This window comes from Prenolepis imparis, unplaced genomic scaffold (assembly GCF_030444845.1).
Source record: "Prenolepis imparis isolate NDT839.2.m4 unplaced genomic scaffold, iyPreImpa1.0 SCAF_7, whole genome shotgun sequence".
NCBI lineage: Eukaryota > Metazoa > Arthropoda > Insecta > Hymenoptera > Formicidae > Prenolepis > Prenolepis imparis.
The window spans coordinates 13,582,806-13,601,940 of record NW_028141165.1 but is presented as its reverse complement, the minus strand read 5'-3'; the positions used below and the strand labels follow the sequence as shown (position 1 = coordinate 13,601,940).

At 33.6% G+C, this 19,135-nt stretch overlaps 1 protein-coding gene across 2 annotated transcripts in view; it reads left to right on the top strand.

Moving 5' to 3' along the window:
* The window catches only part of LOC145938275 (uncharacterized), a 65,183-nt gene that overhangs the window by 27,047 nt on the left and 19,001 nt on the right, over positions 1 to 19,135 (top strand). For both annotated transcript variants that reach the window (XM_083041767.1, XM_083041766.1), the window contains exon 5: positions 1,425 to 1,485. In XM_083041767.1, the coding sequence (XP_082897893.1) occupies positions 1,452 to 1,485 (34 nt within the window). In that variant the 5' untranslated portion in view covers positions 1,425 to 1,451. The remainder of the gene's footprint in view (positions 1 to 1,424; positions 1,486 to 19,135) is intronic.

Here is a 19,135-nt window from a genome sequence, read left to right as displayed (position 1 = left end):
TTGCTCTCAAAAATTCCGAAGAATGAATAAAAATATTATTATCCTTCGAATTGGATACTTCTGTAATCACCGATGCGAGATAATAATTTTCCCGCTTTCTCGAGTAACATGCGCTTTTTGACGGTGTAATTATCGCGTTCGGAAATAATTCAGGTCGCCAGAAAAAAAATCCATTCGGTCGTTTATTCGCCGACAGACACACCATTACGACGCTTGACCTGAATTATTTGCAAATAATTCAGGACGGTCATTGTGTTCCGATGGACTTTCGAACGTTCTTCCGTATGCACGCGCGATCTTACTCTCATCATTTATCGCACGTACGAAATTGTAATATATGCAACATTACAGCTGCGTAGAATCGACGAAATAGAATGCCGAAATAGAAAGGTATATAATAAAAAATAAATGGACAATTTTTGTCGACGATATCGAAGCTATCCGACACGCATTTAATGATTGTCGCGCTTTCTCAAACTTTTAATTGCTAAATATAAATAAGAAGAGAGAAAGAAATATAAAGATACGCAGAATAGATAGATTTATTCGAGTACTAATTCACATTATGTACGTTTGTTATTTTTAATATTAATTCTAAATTAATTAAATTTCCTATAACGCGAAATAAATGTCTGTAAAATTTTCAAATTATCGTTTGTGATCGTTCAATAAAATTACGAGCTGCCCCGCGACCCAAGTCGAATATGGCTTTTTAATTGCGTTTCCGGCTGTTTCTCCAAGGACTTTCGCTCGCCGCAAAAAATTGCTCAACTTATACAGTTAATTAGTAGACGGATAATTAACTAGTTACTCGGGAGGCCATTCGATCGATCGATATACGCGGTACCAAGAGACATGAAGCGGCGCTTCCTTTCCTCTCGTGCACTCGGGAAGCTCGGCTTCCAGACAAATATTGACGCACCAAAGGTGGAAGTTGTCACACATCCTTTGAAGCTACTGACCGTCCGCGCTCGAGAAAGGCACACAAAGACCGGCGGGACGAGTTTATTTGCCTCGGTTATTCTTTTACGCCTCCGAGCGATTTAGCAGCAATTAGCGTAGCTCGTTATTACGTTATTATATATCCTCTGAGAACAAATTGCTAGAACGACATTAGCGTTTTGTCGTTGACTCGTGTTTTCAACGTGCGCTCATTGTACCGAGTATTTTCTCTTTTCATTTGTCGAAAAGATCATATTTACTCATCATACAGATTATTAAAAGTGTATTGTACATACACAAAATTATTCTCGCAATACTCGATATTTATATGTAAATATGTTCGATGTAATTTATTGGGGTAATTAAAAATTATACGGGTAATTAATTTTGTGCTACATGCTCATATACATTTATAATATTTATTTCTTCTATTTATTATTTCGAGAAAATTAATTCTATCTATGTCTCCTTTTTCTTTTCAGGCTGAAGAAATCAATCATATCATAGCCATGAACCTCGCGCTGCATGGATTTTTGCTGCAGGGTAAGTTCTGCAATTCTCTCTGAATTAAATTAATCAACGACTAAGAGTTGACGTTGGAGAAACGTAATAATAAATAAAACGCAAATTTCATTTATTATCTAATATAGTTCAAAGTGTGTTGAAACATGAATATATTTCTTCAAATATCCTTATGCAATTTCAATATGAAATATAACTGTAGAACGAAAAATAATATTTTCGTTTAGCAAAGAAATTAAATGAGATCCGTCCATTAATTCTTAATCCTTCGCGGGGGCAGGATGCATAAAACTCGGCGCGTTCGCGGACGATAAAATCAGTCTCCGTCGTTTCCGAGGATTAACTTGGCGCGGGTTAACTCGCGCGCGCGTGATCGACAATGTCCTCGAGAAACGCCCGGCTCGCTAACTGGGTTTTCGTGCCGAGAGACCAAGGTGTTTCCTACGTGGACGTAAACATGCAGTACGATTCGGGAATCGCGAATGAATCGGAACGCGAGGGGCCGAGAGCAGAGTGACACGCCGCGAGAATCGCGAATGAATCTCCTCGCGCAATCGGCGCTGCACATCGTGAAACAACAGCATCGAGAAGTGTGAATATTAATATTGCAAAAGTACGCAGAGAAAATTTTCTCTTAGAATTTACCCTGAAAATCATGGTAATCGTGAGACAATATTGTATGCAAAGAATTTTATGAGAACATCTTTGATTAATATTTATCACAATAAAAATAGTAATATCTATTACAATAAAATATAAAAAGTGTTTGATTAATTTTACTATGCACTTTAGTAAAATTAATCAAACATGTTTTATATTTTATTGTGATAGATATTATTTTTTATTGTGATAAATATTAATAAAGAAAATTCTCATAAAATTCTTTCCATACAATATTGTCTCGCATGATTACCATGATTTTCAGGGTAAATTCTAAGAGAAAATTCTCTTAGTGTATAAATTAAAATATAAATTTAAAAAAGAAAAGAGTTTAAGAGTTCAAGAGGCTGAAGCAAAGCTCACTGATAGTCAAATCGGTTTTATTAATTTACTATAAAGCATAAGACGCAAAATTCAATTATTTTCTTTCCCCCAAAATGCAATATAAACACTGATTTCATTGTTCAACAAAAAATAACTTTTTTTCGAACATCGGAACACAAATCTGAACATGAAACTGGTTTCCAAATTGCTCCATCATGTCATAATTTTGAGAAATTTACAATTAAAATTGCAAAAAGGACTAGTTTCACGAACTTTGTCATATTATAGCTACAATATGTGACGTGCTGGAGAAATTTTCTTCCAATCAAAATAAAGTATATTGTTAGGACTTTCAACCCTCAAAAGGAATTTTCGATGTCGGTTATGGTTAATAAAATATCCGTGGTTAAATATGAGATGTATTGCGGAAGTTAGCTGTGACTCGTCATTAACAATTTATCAAGTAGCTTTTAAGTATGTTTATAGATTACACTGAATACGTATCCAATGTCAAAATTGTTAAATTTAAAATGATGGATTCAATTTGACGAATGACAAAACTTAAAAAATGTTTAGATTGCAATCTAAACATTTTTTAACATATTAAGTTCTCCATTTTGAACTTGACAATTTTGACATTGGATTTGTATTCATCTAAAAAACCTTAAGTTTAAATAAACATACTTAAAAGCTACTTGGTAAATCGTTAATGACGAGTTAACAGCTAACTTTCCGCAATACACCTCATATTTAACTATAGATATCTTATTAACCATAACTGATACCAAAAATTTCTTTTGAGAGGGTCGAAAGTCCTAACAATATACTTTATTTTAATTGCATGAGAAAACTTCTCCAGTACGTCACATATTGTAGCTATAATATAACAAAGTTGGTAAAAATAGTTCCTTTTTGCAACTTTAATTGTAAATTTCTCAAAATTATGACATGATGGAGCAATTTGGAAACCAGATTCAGCGTCCAAAAACCTATAAGAAACGACCATTCTCGTTCCGGTGCTTTTTTTCGTTGAACAGTGTTTTCAGTGAGCTAAGGAAAAAAAGTCTCGTAGAAAATCATTTTCGAGCGATAGTGAAATCACGTTAACGTAAGAATATGGCCCAACATGTAAATTTACGCAAGGACTATAGTAAGGAATGTACTACACGATAACCCAACCGGCACCGAGTCAAAGGACGAGAGGATAATACGAAATACCACAGGCATTCTGTATATATTAAATCGCACAAGCGTCTCGTCGAACCACCAGCTGAGACCACGGAATATAAAATGCAAATCTCTCACGTTTTCACACGTTGCGTATCCTACAGGAGGCAACGTGCCATTACGATAAACATTTCGTAAACATAATTAATAGAATTTTAAAAGGCACGAAATAATGCGGTAAATTCTTCTTGAGCATAAATTATTATTTTAAGCTCATTTATATAAAATATCATTATTTTTTTGTATGAAAATAAATTATATTTAAAAGTTTTCTCTTTCATATTTCATAAATAATAATTTATTATTTGAAAAACGTGAAAAATCCTTTTTTATTAACTACGTATTGTTAATCATAGACTTGGCATTAGAGGCGGTCATTTAGTTCTATAAATCTCTCAGACTATAATAAAATGACAGATGCAACGTTTGATGGTAGATAAATAAAAGGTTGAAGTTAAACGCCTACATTTTGCGCTAAATGCGAATATGGGCCCGTAATAATCGAGACAACTCGGCTGCATGACGCATCGAACAGATATACGTACCTATACACATATATATCTGCGATTCTACACGTTCCGCATAAAAGATATTGTCTATTGAAACCCCCGACGACACAACGGAATGCGGCCTCGTGGGATATCCATGCGGGCAACGTAGTATATGTATGCATCGCGGTCGAAACACGTGGGATGTCCGAACATCGTCCATCTATTTGCGCGTTTTATTGTAGCTTCTCTTACAAAAAAAAAAAAGATTTTTCTTTGACAATTCACGAGCTTTCGTCCGCTCGTAAGACTGCATACAACTTTGTCAATAGATTTTAACCCTGAACCGATAAAGAAAGGGATAGTTGAAGATGTGTAAGAAATTCACTTTTGCTTTTTATTTTCAAGTATTTTAGAAACACCTTACTCTTTGGTGTAGTTAATGCTATTTATTTTTATTATTTTGTACAGTTAATTCTATTTTTCTATTATTTTTTTGAAAATTATATGCATTTTATTTATACACTGAGAAAATTTTCTCTTAGAATTTACCCTGAAAATCATATATGTATAGTAATCATGGGACAATATGGTATGGAAAGAATTTTATGAGAATTTCTCTGATCAATATTTATCACAATAATATAGTAAAATTAATCAAACATATTTTATATTTTATTGTAATAAATATTATTATTTTTATTGCGTGATAAATATTAATCAAAGATATTCTCATAAAATTCTTTGCATACCATATTGTCTCACGATTACCATGATTTTCAGGGTGAATTCTAAGAGAAAATTCTCTCTGTGTATGGCTAATTTAAAGAAGATTTAATAAAAGAGAAATTCTTTTCGCACTTCTACCATGCGATTCAATCGTATATTATATGATAGATTCGCAGAAAAGCGGGCAACATATATCATTATCTAGCCATGACTTTCATTTGTGTTTCCGCTTTAATTAACACGTATACATTATTTAATTTCTCTTTTCCGCATATTCTCCGGCACAGTTGCTGCATAAATTTCAGCTTTATAATTAATCCAAGTTATTTATATATTTAATTTCGAAGGGCTTATAAAAATATATAATTTTGCAATTGCACAATTCCCAATCATAATATAATAAAATACCAATAAAATATATTGAATTGCAATATGCAACTGATCTCCGAATGTTAAAAACCTGGCAAGAAAAATTTTGCGGGATTATAAATTGATTATAATAAGTACAAAAAAGAATAGAATAGGCAATAAATTTGGAATTTGGTGGAGCAAACGCAGAAAGTACAAAGATAGTGGTATAAAATAAAAGAGAGGAAGGAGAAGCCATGGCTTCTCTCTCAATCTCTACTCCAGGTTGAAACGCAGAGTTAAGGAGGTCAAATAGTTGGCGAGAAAAGACGCGCGCGATCTTTTTCTTGGCTACTCGTCTCGTATAGACGGAGATCGATCATCGGTCGATCGTTCTTGTGTTTACGTCTGCGAGGGCGTCTTCGACGTACCGCGTGACGTTGATGGAAACTCATTTACGGTACGTCCCGAAGAAAGTTGCCGCTACGTACGTGAAGCACGTACATAGGTATAACTCGCATCGTGATCGTGAGAGTAAACGGAGAGTAAACGCGGAAAACACGCGAGGCATTTGCGTCGGGAATCCATTCATTTGCGATTCCGTTATGCGGCGGACAGGTACTTTATCGTACAAAGTTAATCCAACGAAAAGTATCCTTAATATTATTTCTTAACAATTACGATTTTATTTAACTTTTAATTAATTTAAATAATTTAATATACAATTTAAAATGCAATTTAAATGATTGTTTAATTGAATGCTGTTTAATGAAACGCCTGTTTCTCGGCGCTACTTTTCATTGATATTACTCCTTGTTTCTTAAACAATTACGTAAAAGTTAGATTAGAGGGTCGGTGAAGAGGTGGGTAATAATTAATCTTGAGCCTCCTGTCCTGCGAGAGTTTAATCGCGCGCGAACATATATATAAGTGTTACTCCGATGATGCTGCGCGAAGATGAATTTCTTTTATGTAATTCCGTGCAATCTTCATATGCGCTTTTCATTTGGCGTATACAATGTAAACGATCGGCTTTCACTTCGTTCATGTTCGATCGATGCATCGGCCTGTAATACGCACAATAATTGAAAATTCACATTCATTCTGTGACATCCGATTCGAACAGAACTGTCTGAATTAACGCCGCATTCAAATAAGAAACGTGCAATCGAAGTATAATTTCGAAAAACTTTTATTTCATACAGTCATCTTATAATTTTTGTGAAAATTTTCAAATTTTTCGATTATTTGCAGAAAGAAGATCATTAAATTTATAAGTCATGAATTTTAATGCCATGCAATGATGTGTAATTATTTTTTTACAAATGTCATAATATTATCCCGATGTGAATTAATTGTAAAAATCAATATAATATTAGCCTTTTGTTTTTTCATGATATATGCAATGCGGTCTCGCGTAACAGGACAAATCCATAAAAATCGAGAGACAACCAGGTGATCTCGTTTGATACACATTTCCTCGACTTCTGTTTCGCGTTCCTCGGACTTCTCTCTCTCCCATATAGTATTTTTCTCTTTCTCTTTTTCTCTCTCCCTCTCTCTTTCGGTGTCTCACTTTTCTTCTTACGTAACCGCGTAACTCCGGCGCAAGGATGCGGTTAGACCTTTCGAAGCGTGTCTCTCTTGGTGCCGATGTCACGTAAGCACACATTAGTCAGTCACGATCTTAATTTCACTCCGTCACGTGGTCGCACAATTATCGTACACGGTCGTATGCACGCACTCTCTTATCGGATAATGTTTAAAATCGAGAAATTAAAAGCGATCGACGATGCATTATAGATTCGAATTACATATTTTGCACTAGATGCATTTTAGTAATTGTTCAAGTTCAATAATCTGCATCTGTCAATATTATTTTGTTAATATAGACCTGGAATTATTAATTCTTTTATTTGGATACATGGAAGAAAAAATAAAATTAGAAATAATGAATTTTATATAAAAAGTTGAAAATATTTTTTTGGCTGTAGGCAATTTTAATTTTTAAATTAAATTAAGTTCATCGGAATTTAGCTCTAAATGGACAAACGTCTAAGGACCTGATATATATAGAATAAAAGAGACAAAGAATATAAATTCAATGTTTTAACTATTCAGATTTTATTTAAAATCTTATAAAAGTATTTCACCAAATAATACTATATTATTTGGTAAAATATGTACAAATACCGAATGCCCTACTTTGATAGAAAAAATGCATTTAAGATGCCTTTAAAATTTCTTAAAATATTATATTCCATATTAATATTAAACACGCATGCATAAAACGGACGGTCTGTAAAACAAATTTTAAATCGACTGTCGATGGTTCTTGCAAAATAAATTCTTTTTTAATTCGATTCAAGGAAAGAGAACAACGTACAATTTGTGCACGTAATCGTATCTGATACTGCATTGCACCATCGAAATTACGGAGACGTCGAACAATGTCAAACAAAATCTCGAAATTGTATGCTGAAATATTTCTCGCCTGAGAAAACTTCTTGCAACTTTAGTCAGAGGAAAACTCAGTCGCGAAACTCTCACTTTCATCGCTTTCATCGATATTTTTAAATAAATATCTGTATATAAATAATAATTTAATTTACTGACGAATACAATTCATGTTTTATATTCGAATTGAATATCGAAAATTGATAATGAAATTACATAGTAAATATATATAACAAAGTTGAGCGATTCAAATATGGATAAATGAAATATTTCCCGACACCTTCGTCCACCATACTTTCTTTTCTTAAATGTAGGTCAATCGACTCAATCCGTAAAACGCGTTCTTAGGTTGCGATAGCAACGCCCAGCTATCTTTGCGAAATAATAATCGTCGTGAAAGAGTTTCTCTATATTCGCCGAAAAAAAATTTTTTTAACGTCACGCGTTTCATTATATTTTTAACTTTAATTATTTGTAATAATATTACTCAAGAATGCTTCATGCATATTAGGAAATATTAGAAAACGAAACATAAATATCTATAATAATCGATTCAAATGCCTGCACGTTTAGCTTAATTTTTTAAATAAAAATTTATTATAATTTGCAATAATATATTATTTTTAAGAAATAATTGACGGCTAGCTGTCTTTTTAAAATCATTAATAAGTTTGCAACATTATAAAAAAAATTTAGAAGCAGGATTGTCTTTTCGTTGCAATTTTTTTCGATTTAAGCGCATTTTTTTCTGAATGTTTTAATCACGTCACATAGAATCTTTGCCACATGGTTCAAAGTATCTATAGCTATCTAGCTGTATTGGCAAGATGCGAGCAACCTGAAATTGAATCCTGAAATCCGGAGGAATTACTTTTCGAAAAGTAATTAAAAATTAATTTCTGATTTTTAAAGTTAAATATCTATAATTCTTTAAAATTAATTTTATTTTTAATATTTTTTTTAGTCACATTACACGCGATAAAGAGAAATCAGAATCGAGTTCTCAGATTGGAAATCTAAATTTTATTTGGAAATAGAAAAATGAGACTTGAACAAAATAATTTTTGAAATAATTGAGACTTTCTCTAAAAATTGAGAGTTTTGTAAAAATTTATTTTTACTCTGTAAACCAGTTACTGGAATTCAATTCAGAATCACGCGATCTCATGAATCATTTAATGAATTTCCATTCTTCATTCTCGAGCTGACAGCGCCGCAGGAAGCCCCGTGAGCGGAAACGCTGCACGTGAACGCGTCTGTCTTCTCTTGTTGATTGCAACTAATATCCGACATGGCAATACAATGTAGCTTCTTTCACCAAAGGCTTTGAACTTTACATGCAGCGACCTTTCCTCTTTCCCGCCTTTCCCTTCAAAATTTCTCTCATTGCTCGGAGATGCAGTAGCGACGTTGCAGAGAATCGATAAACAAAACTATTAAATAAAAAGAGATAATTTTTAGTAAAAAAATATTTATATTTTTATATTATCTATAATATATTTAGAAAATTTAAATTTTAAACGAAAAATAATTATTTATTGGATTCTAATAAACGTGGCTATGCAATTTTTTATTTTCATTTTTATATCTAAAGAGAAATAACGAAGTTTCATTGCATTTGTGTACACTGGGAGAATTTTCTCTTAAAATTTACCCTGAAAATCATGGTGATCGTGAAACAATATGGTATGGAAAGAATTTTATGAGAATTTCTCTGATTAATATTTATCTTTATTATATTTATATTTACTAAACTGCATAGTAAAATTAATCAAACATATTTTATATTTTATTCTGATAGATATTATTATTTTTATTGTGATAAATATTAATCAGAGAAATTCTCATAAAATTCTTTCCATACCATATTGTCTCATGATTGCCATGATTTTCAGGATAAAATCTAAGAGAAAATTCTCTCCGTGTACTTATCACTGCTGCAACTCATCTTCCGAGAGTTTTGTCAAAGTTCGGGCATCCGTTCATTCTCAATCCATGCTTTCGATAGCGAGAGGAGGGAAGGTGGAGAAGGTCCTTGCCCTCGTACGCTTTCCGAGATTGTATTTTATCCTTGTGCACTTACACGCGCGAAACCGCAACTGCGGAAAGGCGCTATTCCTTTCCACGTTTTTCTCGTTGTAACGTAATGTTATTGACTCCCGGGCTCTCGCGTTATTATATAGCCGGGGAAAAGTTGCGCCTTATAAACGCGCGTCCTTGTCTTGCGCGCGAGCCATTACTTGGACGCGAGATTAATTTCGATTTTTGCATTCCGGTCACACTGGCCGGTTTGTAATATCCTGCGGCCGTTATTTATACTTCCATTGGAATTCCGAGACATTTTTTTGCATATCTGACTAATTGCCCAGCGCTTATATCACCGCGAGACTTCAGCTATTACGTCCGATCTAAAAATTCTATACTTTTAATCAATTCTTTCCCCAGTATGATTACTGATAAATGATACGTGTGTATATTGTTGTATGTCACTTTCTTTTTAAATGTATGTAGTCTGTGAAAGCTCTACTCATATAATAACTATGATTGATAAATTAGAAAATGTCAAAGGACCACAAATAACGAAGAAATGATGAATCGAAATAATTAATATATCGCTTGGATAAATGAATTCCTCCTAGAAGGAAAGTGTTCCTTTCGTATAAAGATTCTTATACGCTTTCCATCGAATACGTTTTAGGTTTCTAAGCGCAAATTGATCATTCCGATAAGTATACCATCTATGAGATTTTCTCGACGGAGCTCGCACGAACAATAAGAAGCTATGCAAATTTTTATTGTATGCGAAGCTGACATATACTGCATCATTAAGAGTGAAATATATGGCGCCACATATCGATAGTCTCTCGGGAAAGAAGACAATCCAATTAATTTCCCCGCAGCGAGGAACAATTCTAATTAATGCGTAACGCTCGAAAGAAAGACAATGGAGTGTCTTCTTTTATGCGCAACTTTGCATTATTAGTTTATTAGTCGCTCCCTTTTTTTTCTTTCACAGAAATAGTCTTTGCTTTTCATCTCACGGCCGACATCGCGGCGTGAAAATTATCAGACGATCCACTATCGATTAATAAAGAGACCTGAGAGAGGTAGAATCAGATTTGGCTTCGAAGAAACGAAAAAAAGAATGATAAAGCGTTTAAATGTATGCATAAAATTTATAAAAAGTCACATGATAATATTTTTCATGCTTCGTAAATATATGATAAAAGGTAGACATATGTATTTAAAAAAGATCTCTCGATCTGTCGGTCTCTTTTATATGGAAATTGACTGCTACTTGAAATTGAGAAATGAAACACTCGACTTTATGAATCGATACGCGCGAGCAATTTCTTTCACGAGAGAAATACGGTAAGATATCGTAATGAGAAAAAGAAGATGAAAGAAAAGTGTGCGAATTTCGAACGAGGACGAAAATGAAGAACTGACAGGAAACGTGTTCGCCTCGCCTTTCACGTTTTCGCAGCGCGCGAACTCGTGCACTCTTGCACTTATATGCTCGCGCGACAACGGCGCATTTTTCCGCGATGTCAGGAAAATTTCACAATTCGCCGAGCGAAATACGCTCGGTCGTTTCCACGCTATTTCCTGAGAACTGTTTGCACGGCGCGTTGACATGCGGTTAATGAAAGGGTTCCCCTTTGTAGAGCATGTGCGGCGTATGTAAAGAAGTCAGTCGCTATTACGCGAAGCCGCGTGAATAGTGCGGAGAAAAAAATGCGCAGATTACAATGAAAATTGTAACTACCACGTGCGTATCATGCTTCTTTTCCCCGCGAATGAACCGATTTCCATAAAAGGCGCGTTAACCTTTCGCGATCTAAATTACCGTATTCCTTATTCGCAATAGATTTTACTCCGCCATATAAATTCCGCTCTTTCCGAGTCTATCGGTTAACATAGGGAGGAAAGGAATAGGAAAAAAATTTTCGCATGTTATAAAATATTTTGTTAAAAGCAGCAATACGTACATATATATATACACTGAAAAAAAATGTGTTAACTTGACTAAATCTTTCAACTAAATTATTATTTTGTTAATTGAACATATATTAGTACTTGAGTCAAATATACGTTTTGTTAAATTTAATATGTTATATTTAATTTAAATATTTCTATATGTTCAATTAACAAAATAATATTTAGTTGAAAGGTTTAGTCAAGTTAACAAATTTTTTTTTTCAGTGTAGAGAGAATTTTCTCTTAGAATTTACCTTGAAAATCATGGTAATTGTGGGACAATATGGTATGGAAAAAATTTTATGAGAATTTCTCTGATTAATATTTATCACAATAAATATAAGAATATCTATCACAATATAAAGTATAAAACATATTTGATTAATTTTACTAAACTGCATAGTAAAATTAATCAAACATATTTTATATTTTATTGTACGGGATATTATTATTTTTATATTTATTTTTATGTGATAAATATTAATCAGAGAAATTCTCATAAAATTCTTTGATTTTCAGGGTAAATTCTAAGAGAAAATTCTACAATGCAAAGAAATGTCATTTTGAAGAGCTGTCATATGTCATCGACAGCTGTCATATATCATATATCAAACAGCTGAGATTATTACAGAAAAATTAATATAATGGTAAAATAATTTGTATAAATATTTGCCTTAATATTTTGTTTGATTATTATTAATCTCCATTCCTACCTCATCTAATGAAGGCAGTTATTTATAATACGTATTGTTTCGCGATCGAAGAAATGAATGATCAAGAAATAGCGTGAAGGAACAATAGAACAGAGACACGATGCGAAGGACATTCCATCGAAAGAGAGTGTTCAGAGAATATATAGTCGTTATAATAATCCACTTCCTCTCCTACGAAATAAATCCGCCCGACCGACTTTTCGCGCGCGTTTATAGAAACGATTGATTTCACATAAAGCTTCTCGTACAATTAAAGCAAATCAAATTCGGAGCAGACGTGCGACTTTCACGCGTGTCGATTTATCGGGCGTTCGTTGCATATATAACACATTCGCGACATTTTTCGCGTGATAAGAGCCCCTCGATTAATCTCGGAGAGAAACTTTAGAGACTTTATCGTTTGCCATATATTCAATTACCATCGTCAATCATCGGAATTAATTTAAAAATAAAGATAAATACATATTTATAATTGCTGAAGAAATTTTGAATTTTGAAATAATTTTTTGAACAAATCAGAATATCGATAAAATATTTTATTTGAATAGTTCCGATTAATTTGTGCAAATTGATGTCGCCATACGATAATTACGTTTTTCGTCATGCAATTTGTCGGTGTAATCTTATTACTGCCGTGATATCAACCGCTTCCGACCGTTTTTACGAGATTAAAGTCATGCGATAAAATAACTCGAGAGGCAAATAATCGGATGATTTTTCTCCATCAGATGAAGATTAATCACCGCGTTGACTGAACGGCGATGCGTTTGCATACGTAATTGACGCGCTTCGCGCACGATTGTTTATCCAACAGAGACCAGCCGTTGAATGAATTTTCACGGAAGACGCATCTTCGCGTGTCATTCATCTCATCGGTCATTGAATGGGACGTTTGTATCGTCGCGCGTCTGCCGGAAAAGTCGTACAATACTTTATTATAAATGGTCGAATGTCTTGGTCGAACGAGGCACAACAAATCAAATAAGTCGCATATCATTAATTTTGTCAGTTCAAAATGCGGAAAGATTATAATTAATATTAATTATTCATTTTTATAAATATAATTATATTTTTTTCACGAAATTACTTAATTAAAAAGATAAAGATTTGCTGCACTATTTAATGAAAAATTTCAAGATTTAATTGGATGTTGCTACGGATCGGTCATTAAAATATTAATCATTTATAGAGCTCATTATGTCGAGAATCTGCATTTTCAAGACGAAATCAAAGATGCAAAAAAAAAAGACTTTTTTATATTCGACGTCATGTCGGCATTTGAGACGGAATATCCTGCGATCCGCGTATATCCGATGTCTCGGGGATAATGGTGGACTTCCGTTTCCTTCCCTCTCCATGGTTGGTCTCGAATAGCAATGACTTCGTTCTCGCGTTGCACGTACGCTCATATGTACGTGATACACATACGTGTGTGCGTGCGATGCGATCTAAGATTTCTCTCGTTCCACGCAATTAAGGATTGGATCGAAAAAAATTGCTCTATTGCAGAATAGAACCGAATTTGTTTGTTTTAGATACGAAATTAAAAAAACTTGTAAATTAAATTCTAATAACGTTAACAATAATTTCTGGCATTTTTAATACATTTCTACAAATAATTTTTATAATAAGTCAATAATTTGTTGCCCTCTCCCGTAGGAAAAATTCGCAATTAAGGGTTGGATCGAAAAAAATTGCTCCATTGCAGAATATAGCCGAATTTGTTTGTTCCCTTTTAAATACGAAATAAAAAAAAATATGTAAATTAAATTAAATTCTAATAACGTTAACAATAATTTTTTTGACATTTTTAATACATTTCTACAAATAATTTTTATAATAAGTCCATAATTTGTTGCCCTCTCCCGTAGGAAGAATTCGCAATTAAGGATTGGGTCGAATAAAATTGCTCTATTGCAGAATAGAGCCGAGTTTGTTTTAGATACGAAATAAAAAAAAATATGTAAATTAAATTCTAATAACGTTAACAATAATTTTTTTGACATTTTTTGACATTTTTTGACATTTTTAATACATTTCTACAAATAATTTTTATAATAAGTCAATAATTTGTTGCCCTCTCCCGTAGGAAAAATTCGCAATTAAGGGTTGAATCGAAAAAATTCCTCCATTGTAGAATAGAGCCGAGTTTGTTTGTTCCCTTTTAAATACAAAATAAAAAAAAAATATGTAAATTAAATTCTAATAACGTTAACAATAATTTTTTTGACATCTTTTAACATTTTTAATACATTTCTACAAATAATTGTTATAATAAGTCCATAACTTGTTGCCCTCTATCGTAGGAAAAATTCTCGTTTTAAGGGATTGAGACGAATGCTACATTTTAACTTGGTACTAGCGGGGAAATGAACTGGAAACGACAAAAGTGTGCATTGGCGCAATTGAGAGTCGCCGTCACGCTGGTAATTCAAGTGACCGGGACATTTTGTACATTCGAGTTCTATTTATTTTCCAACGTCTCTCGCGGGTATATAACGTCCGGGTGAGCCAAGTAATATCGGTTCTAGAAAGTGTTACGCAGGATTCGCACGAATGCAATCGGCGATATGCAACGTGTCCCCCTATGCAACGGCGATATCACTTCCCGCGATATGTGTTTGATCGATGGGAGCGGCGGACTCGATCGGGGGAGGCATTTTTCCTTTTTTTTTTATTTAATTCGGATGACTCTTGTCACTTTGCGAAGCATTATAAATTGTTGGATCCCGATTTATGGAAAAAAAAAAGAAAACGAGAAATTGCAAGAAAGCACGAACGTGCCAAGAGAGATGCGGCGGAATAACTCATCTAATTCGCGCTAATCTACCTTCCACATTTACCTTTCCCTTGTAATTATTATAAGAGTCTATTTATCCTCCGGCGAAAATGCTTATCGTAAGCATTTGGCGCTGTTCGTTTCTCCCTTCTACAAGATTGAATGGCTCCGGGGAGAATTTTAATGATGATTATACACACAGCCGGGAATAAAAATCTAGCAAGCATATTTATTTCGCTGTTTCCGGGCGAGTCGAGTCGGAAGTCGCGCTTTAGATCAACGGTAGATCAGCAAATAAGAAATATAATCGCCGCGATACAAACGAAGCATGTACGTTATGGACAAGTAAGAGTGTGTTCAAGATAGATTACTCTCGAGCTAATTATCTTTTACGGATCTCGATCCACGAGCGATGGTCTTGACTCTGTTGGAACATATTGTGCTAAATCGTGATAGTTATTTCGACGCGAAAATATGACTAGATGTGCAAATACTTAGTAATGTCGTTACGTGATTAACACGTTTGATCGTAGCGAGAAGATTCTGCTCTTTCTCTCCTTCATTCTCTCTTTATTTATTTCTTTTATTAAACAAAATTTTTTAGAAGCACCTGCGACAGTCTTTTATTACGCATGTCTCATCCCGTTTATGCTAGATAAACGTCATTTGACCTGGATTGACATCGTCTCTGCCCAAGGAACATTCCAACTCGATTGCTCGGACGCATAATTATGCTAACGAGATCTTATTTATAGAAGACAATGTCTCGCGAAAAGGAGTGCGAGTGAGAGAGAGAGAGAGGACACTTGTTTTTTTTAATTTATGTTTCTTAATGTCACTCGCAACAAAATAACAGATTTTGTTCAGAATATTTCTATTATTAAGTAACAAAATTACATTCATTATTACAATGTGTTTAATTAAATTTTATGCTTATCTGTTTATTGGAATTAAAAATGTGCATTCTTGCATTTGTCAAATTTCCACCCTACAAAAAATTCATAAGGCATCTGAATAAAATAAAAAAGACTAACTCGTCTTTAAACGTCATTTTTAATTTGCCGTGAGCAGAGCAAACGAAGGAGAAAAGTGGAAGGAATAGAGAAGGGGCTCGTAAAGTGTTCGGGAGAAAGTTTACAAAGGACAAGAATTCGGGTGGTGCTACTTAGGCTCTCGTCTCTCGAATGGAGAACGTTCTCATAAATATTTAAACGATTGGACCGCCGTGACCTCCGGTTTTCTTCTTCATCCGCGATCCTTCTCTCTCTCTCTCTCTCCCTCTAATTGTACGAGTCTATTTTTTTAAATGCCAGAAGTTGATTCACACACAGAAGTCGTTTCTCCTCGTGGCCACCTCCTTTGACTTTTCCTTCACGTTAATAGCTCTTTATTTGACGCATTCTGGAAGCTAAAAAGTGTGTGAAGACCACTTCTCTCGAGAAGAACTTGACGGCGCCGTTTTAACTTTTGGAATCTCGTTGACTATTTTGCTCTTATATTTAATCGCGAAAATAAAAACGCGCTCTTGAAAGAACTAAAGCTGTTTAGAAAAAAAATGGTTCTATATAAGTAACTAATGAAAAATTACAATCGCGCTAAAAAGAAGTGTCTTATTATGTCTCTAAATTCTATTAGTATTATATTACGGTATACGAGAACGTGACATGATGAATGATAGATCCCGTTACCTCGAGCCTAAGGTCGAATAATGGCTTCGCAAATCCGCGTACAACGGTACGACTTATTATTATCGAATCCTTAATGTTCGCCTTGTAAATATAATTGAACCTTGACATTATGAGAAAAGTGTGTAATCTTATCGCCCATTTACCGGAGTACGGTATCGCCCATTTATCGAGTATACTCCTGACACTTTTGCGCGTTGCAGTTAATGCGGAGGTCAACGATTAATATGTAAATTACAATACCGTATTTAAGCGCAATCCTTACGGGATTTTTTCTGTTGAGCCATCATTGTTACCCGACGTGACTTGTATCGTCGATAATATATTTGGCCGATCATGCTCAATTTCGAGTGCGATCGCACAGTGTGTCGATAATTTAAATTTTTACACACGAGACTCTATTATCTTCTTCTCTTTTTGTTTGTTTTTTTGCTGCTTCTTACGTAAAATTGACGAGCAGCTTGAGGCTCCTGGATCCTCGCCGCGGCCATGTTGGATTGTGACGTCAGAGGCGAGAAAATGCACGTTGAAAATTCTTGCGTGCCATTTTTAAATAAAAAGATATTTCGATGAAACAACACTACAAATCTCTTTGGCATACTTATAAAATTGTCCGAAAACTATGCTTTTCCCTTTGACAGTTAATAAACAACCGTAAAATGAGTGTAATATCGGACTTTGTCATGTAGAATGACTGCGTATGCGCAAAGACCAGACAACTTGTACTTCATATTACGGTTATTTTACAGTTGTTGATTGATTATAAAGGGAAAAAGATAGTTTTCGGACAATTTTACAAGTGTGCCAAAGAATTTTGTAGTATTGTTTTATTGAAATATCTTTTTATTTAAAAATGGCACGCAAGAATTTTTAGCATGTGCTTTCTCGCCTCTGACGTCACGATTCCAACATGGTCGGCGAGAAGCCAGGAGCCTTAAAATCGGACATTATAAATTGCAGAAAACTTGAAGGAACACTGTATTGCGTTAATATGTTTTATAACAATTTATATCTCAAACTTAATAACATATATTATTTTTCTTAATTATTGCGATATATGAAATAGAATTTTTATTTGCGATGATATGAGATTTCTTTTTCATATTACAATCTCATTAGGCAAATAAGTTTCTTTATAAGAAAATTTTCGTTCTATCATTGCACATACTATCTTGAAATTATTTATCTTATTTTCTTTGATATTTGCGTTTCTCGCAATTGTATACACGTGTGTAGATTGAATTTTCCTCATCATGTCGCGAAACTTATATTACTTTTCAGTCGGACTCCCACCTAATACGAGATTGCGAACGATATAAGTTTAGAAATGTACAGTTGTGCAAGAGCTATTCTCTTCTTTCGACCTTAAATACCAGCTCGTTCATCCTGCTAAAGAAACTAACTGTACCTCTTCTTCCTCCTTCGGCTTTCTTCCTTCGCATTTCCTCGCTGCATTAGGCGACTGCAAGCGGTGCAATGCGATGACGTGTCCGTAGAAATGCTTGGAAATTCCTCTTAAGCAAGATATGACAAATAAATTCTTGTCGTACAAGTTGTACTTTTATGAAAAATTATGGGACAAAGACGAAAAAATAATTTCAAGATATATAATTTGTAATATATTTTGTATATAAATATACAAAAACTATAAACAGAGATTACATTTAAAAAATTATTATAGATATTAAGAAAATAATTTTTAATAATTTTAAGTAACAATAAGTATATTTTATTAAAAATATATTTATTGAAAAAAAATTGATCTTGCGAGCAAATAAACCAAATGGTGATATTATTTGCATATCCTGTAGATAATTTTGGATCAAATATATTTGCATAAATCTTTATATAATTTATATTATTAATTTAATCGAATTTTATTACAAAAAGAACGAAATCTGTCTGTCTTCTATTTATTTACTCGAGGACGTGTATGGTTATTTTAAGATGACAGGTAGAAAGTAAACTAATCCGCAACCTTCTTGTCCTTCTTGTTTACTATCATGCCTCGATTTTGTAACGATTCACTTCGTAGACCATCTGTTCACCCTATACTTTCATTTTCGTCAATCTTGTTTTACTCTTTTTCTATTAATATTCTCTGATGAATGATTCGTAATTTTTCTGCATAAATATTTATATAATTTCTTTTTATGTTATAATTTTTTTGGAAAACAAATCGAATTTTATTACAAAAAGAAAGAAATCCGTCTGTCTTCTATTTACTTGAGGACGTGTACGGTTATTTTAAGATGACAGATAGAAAGTAAACTAATCAGC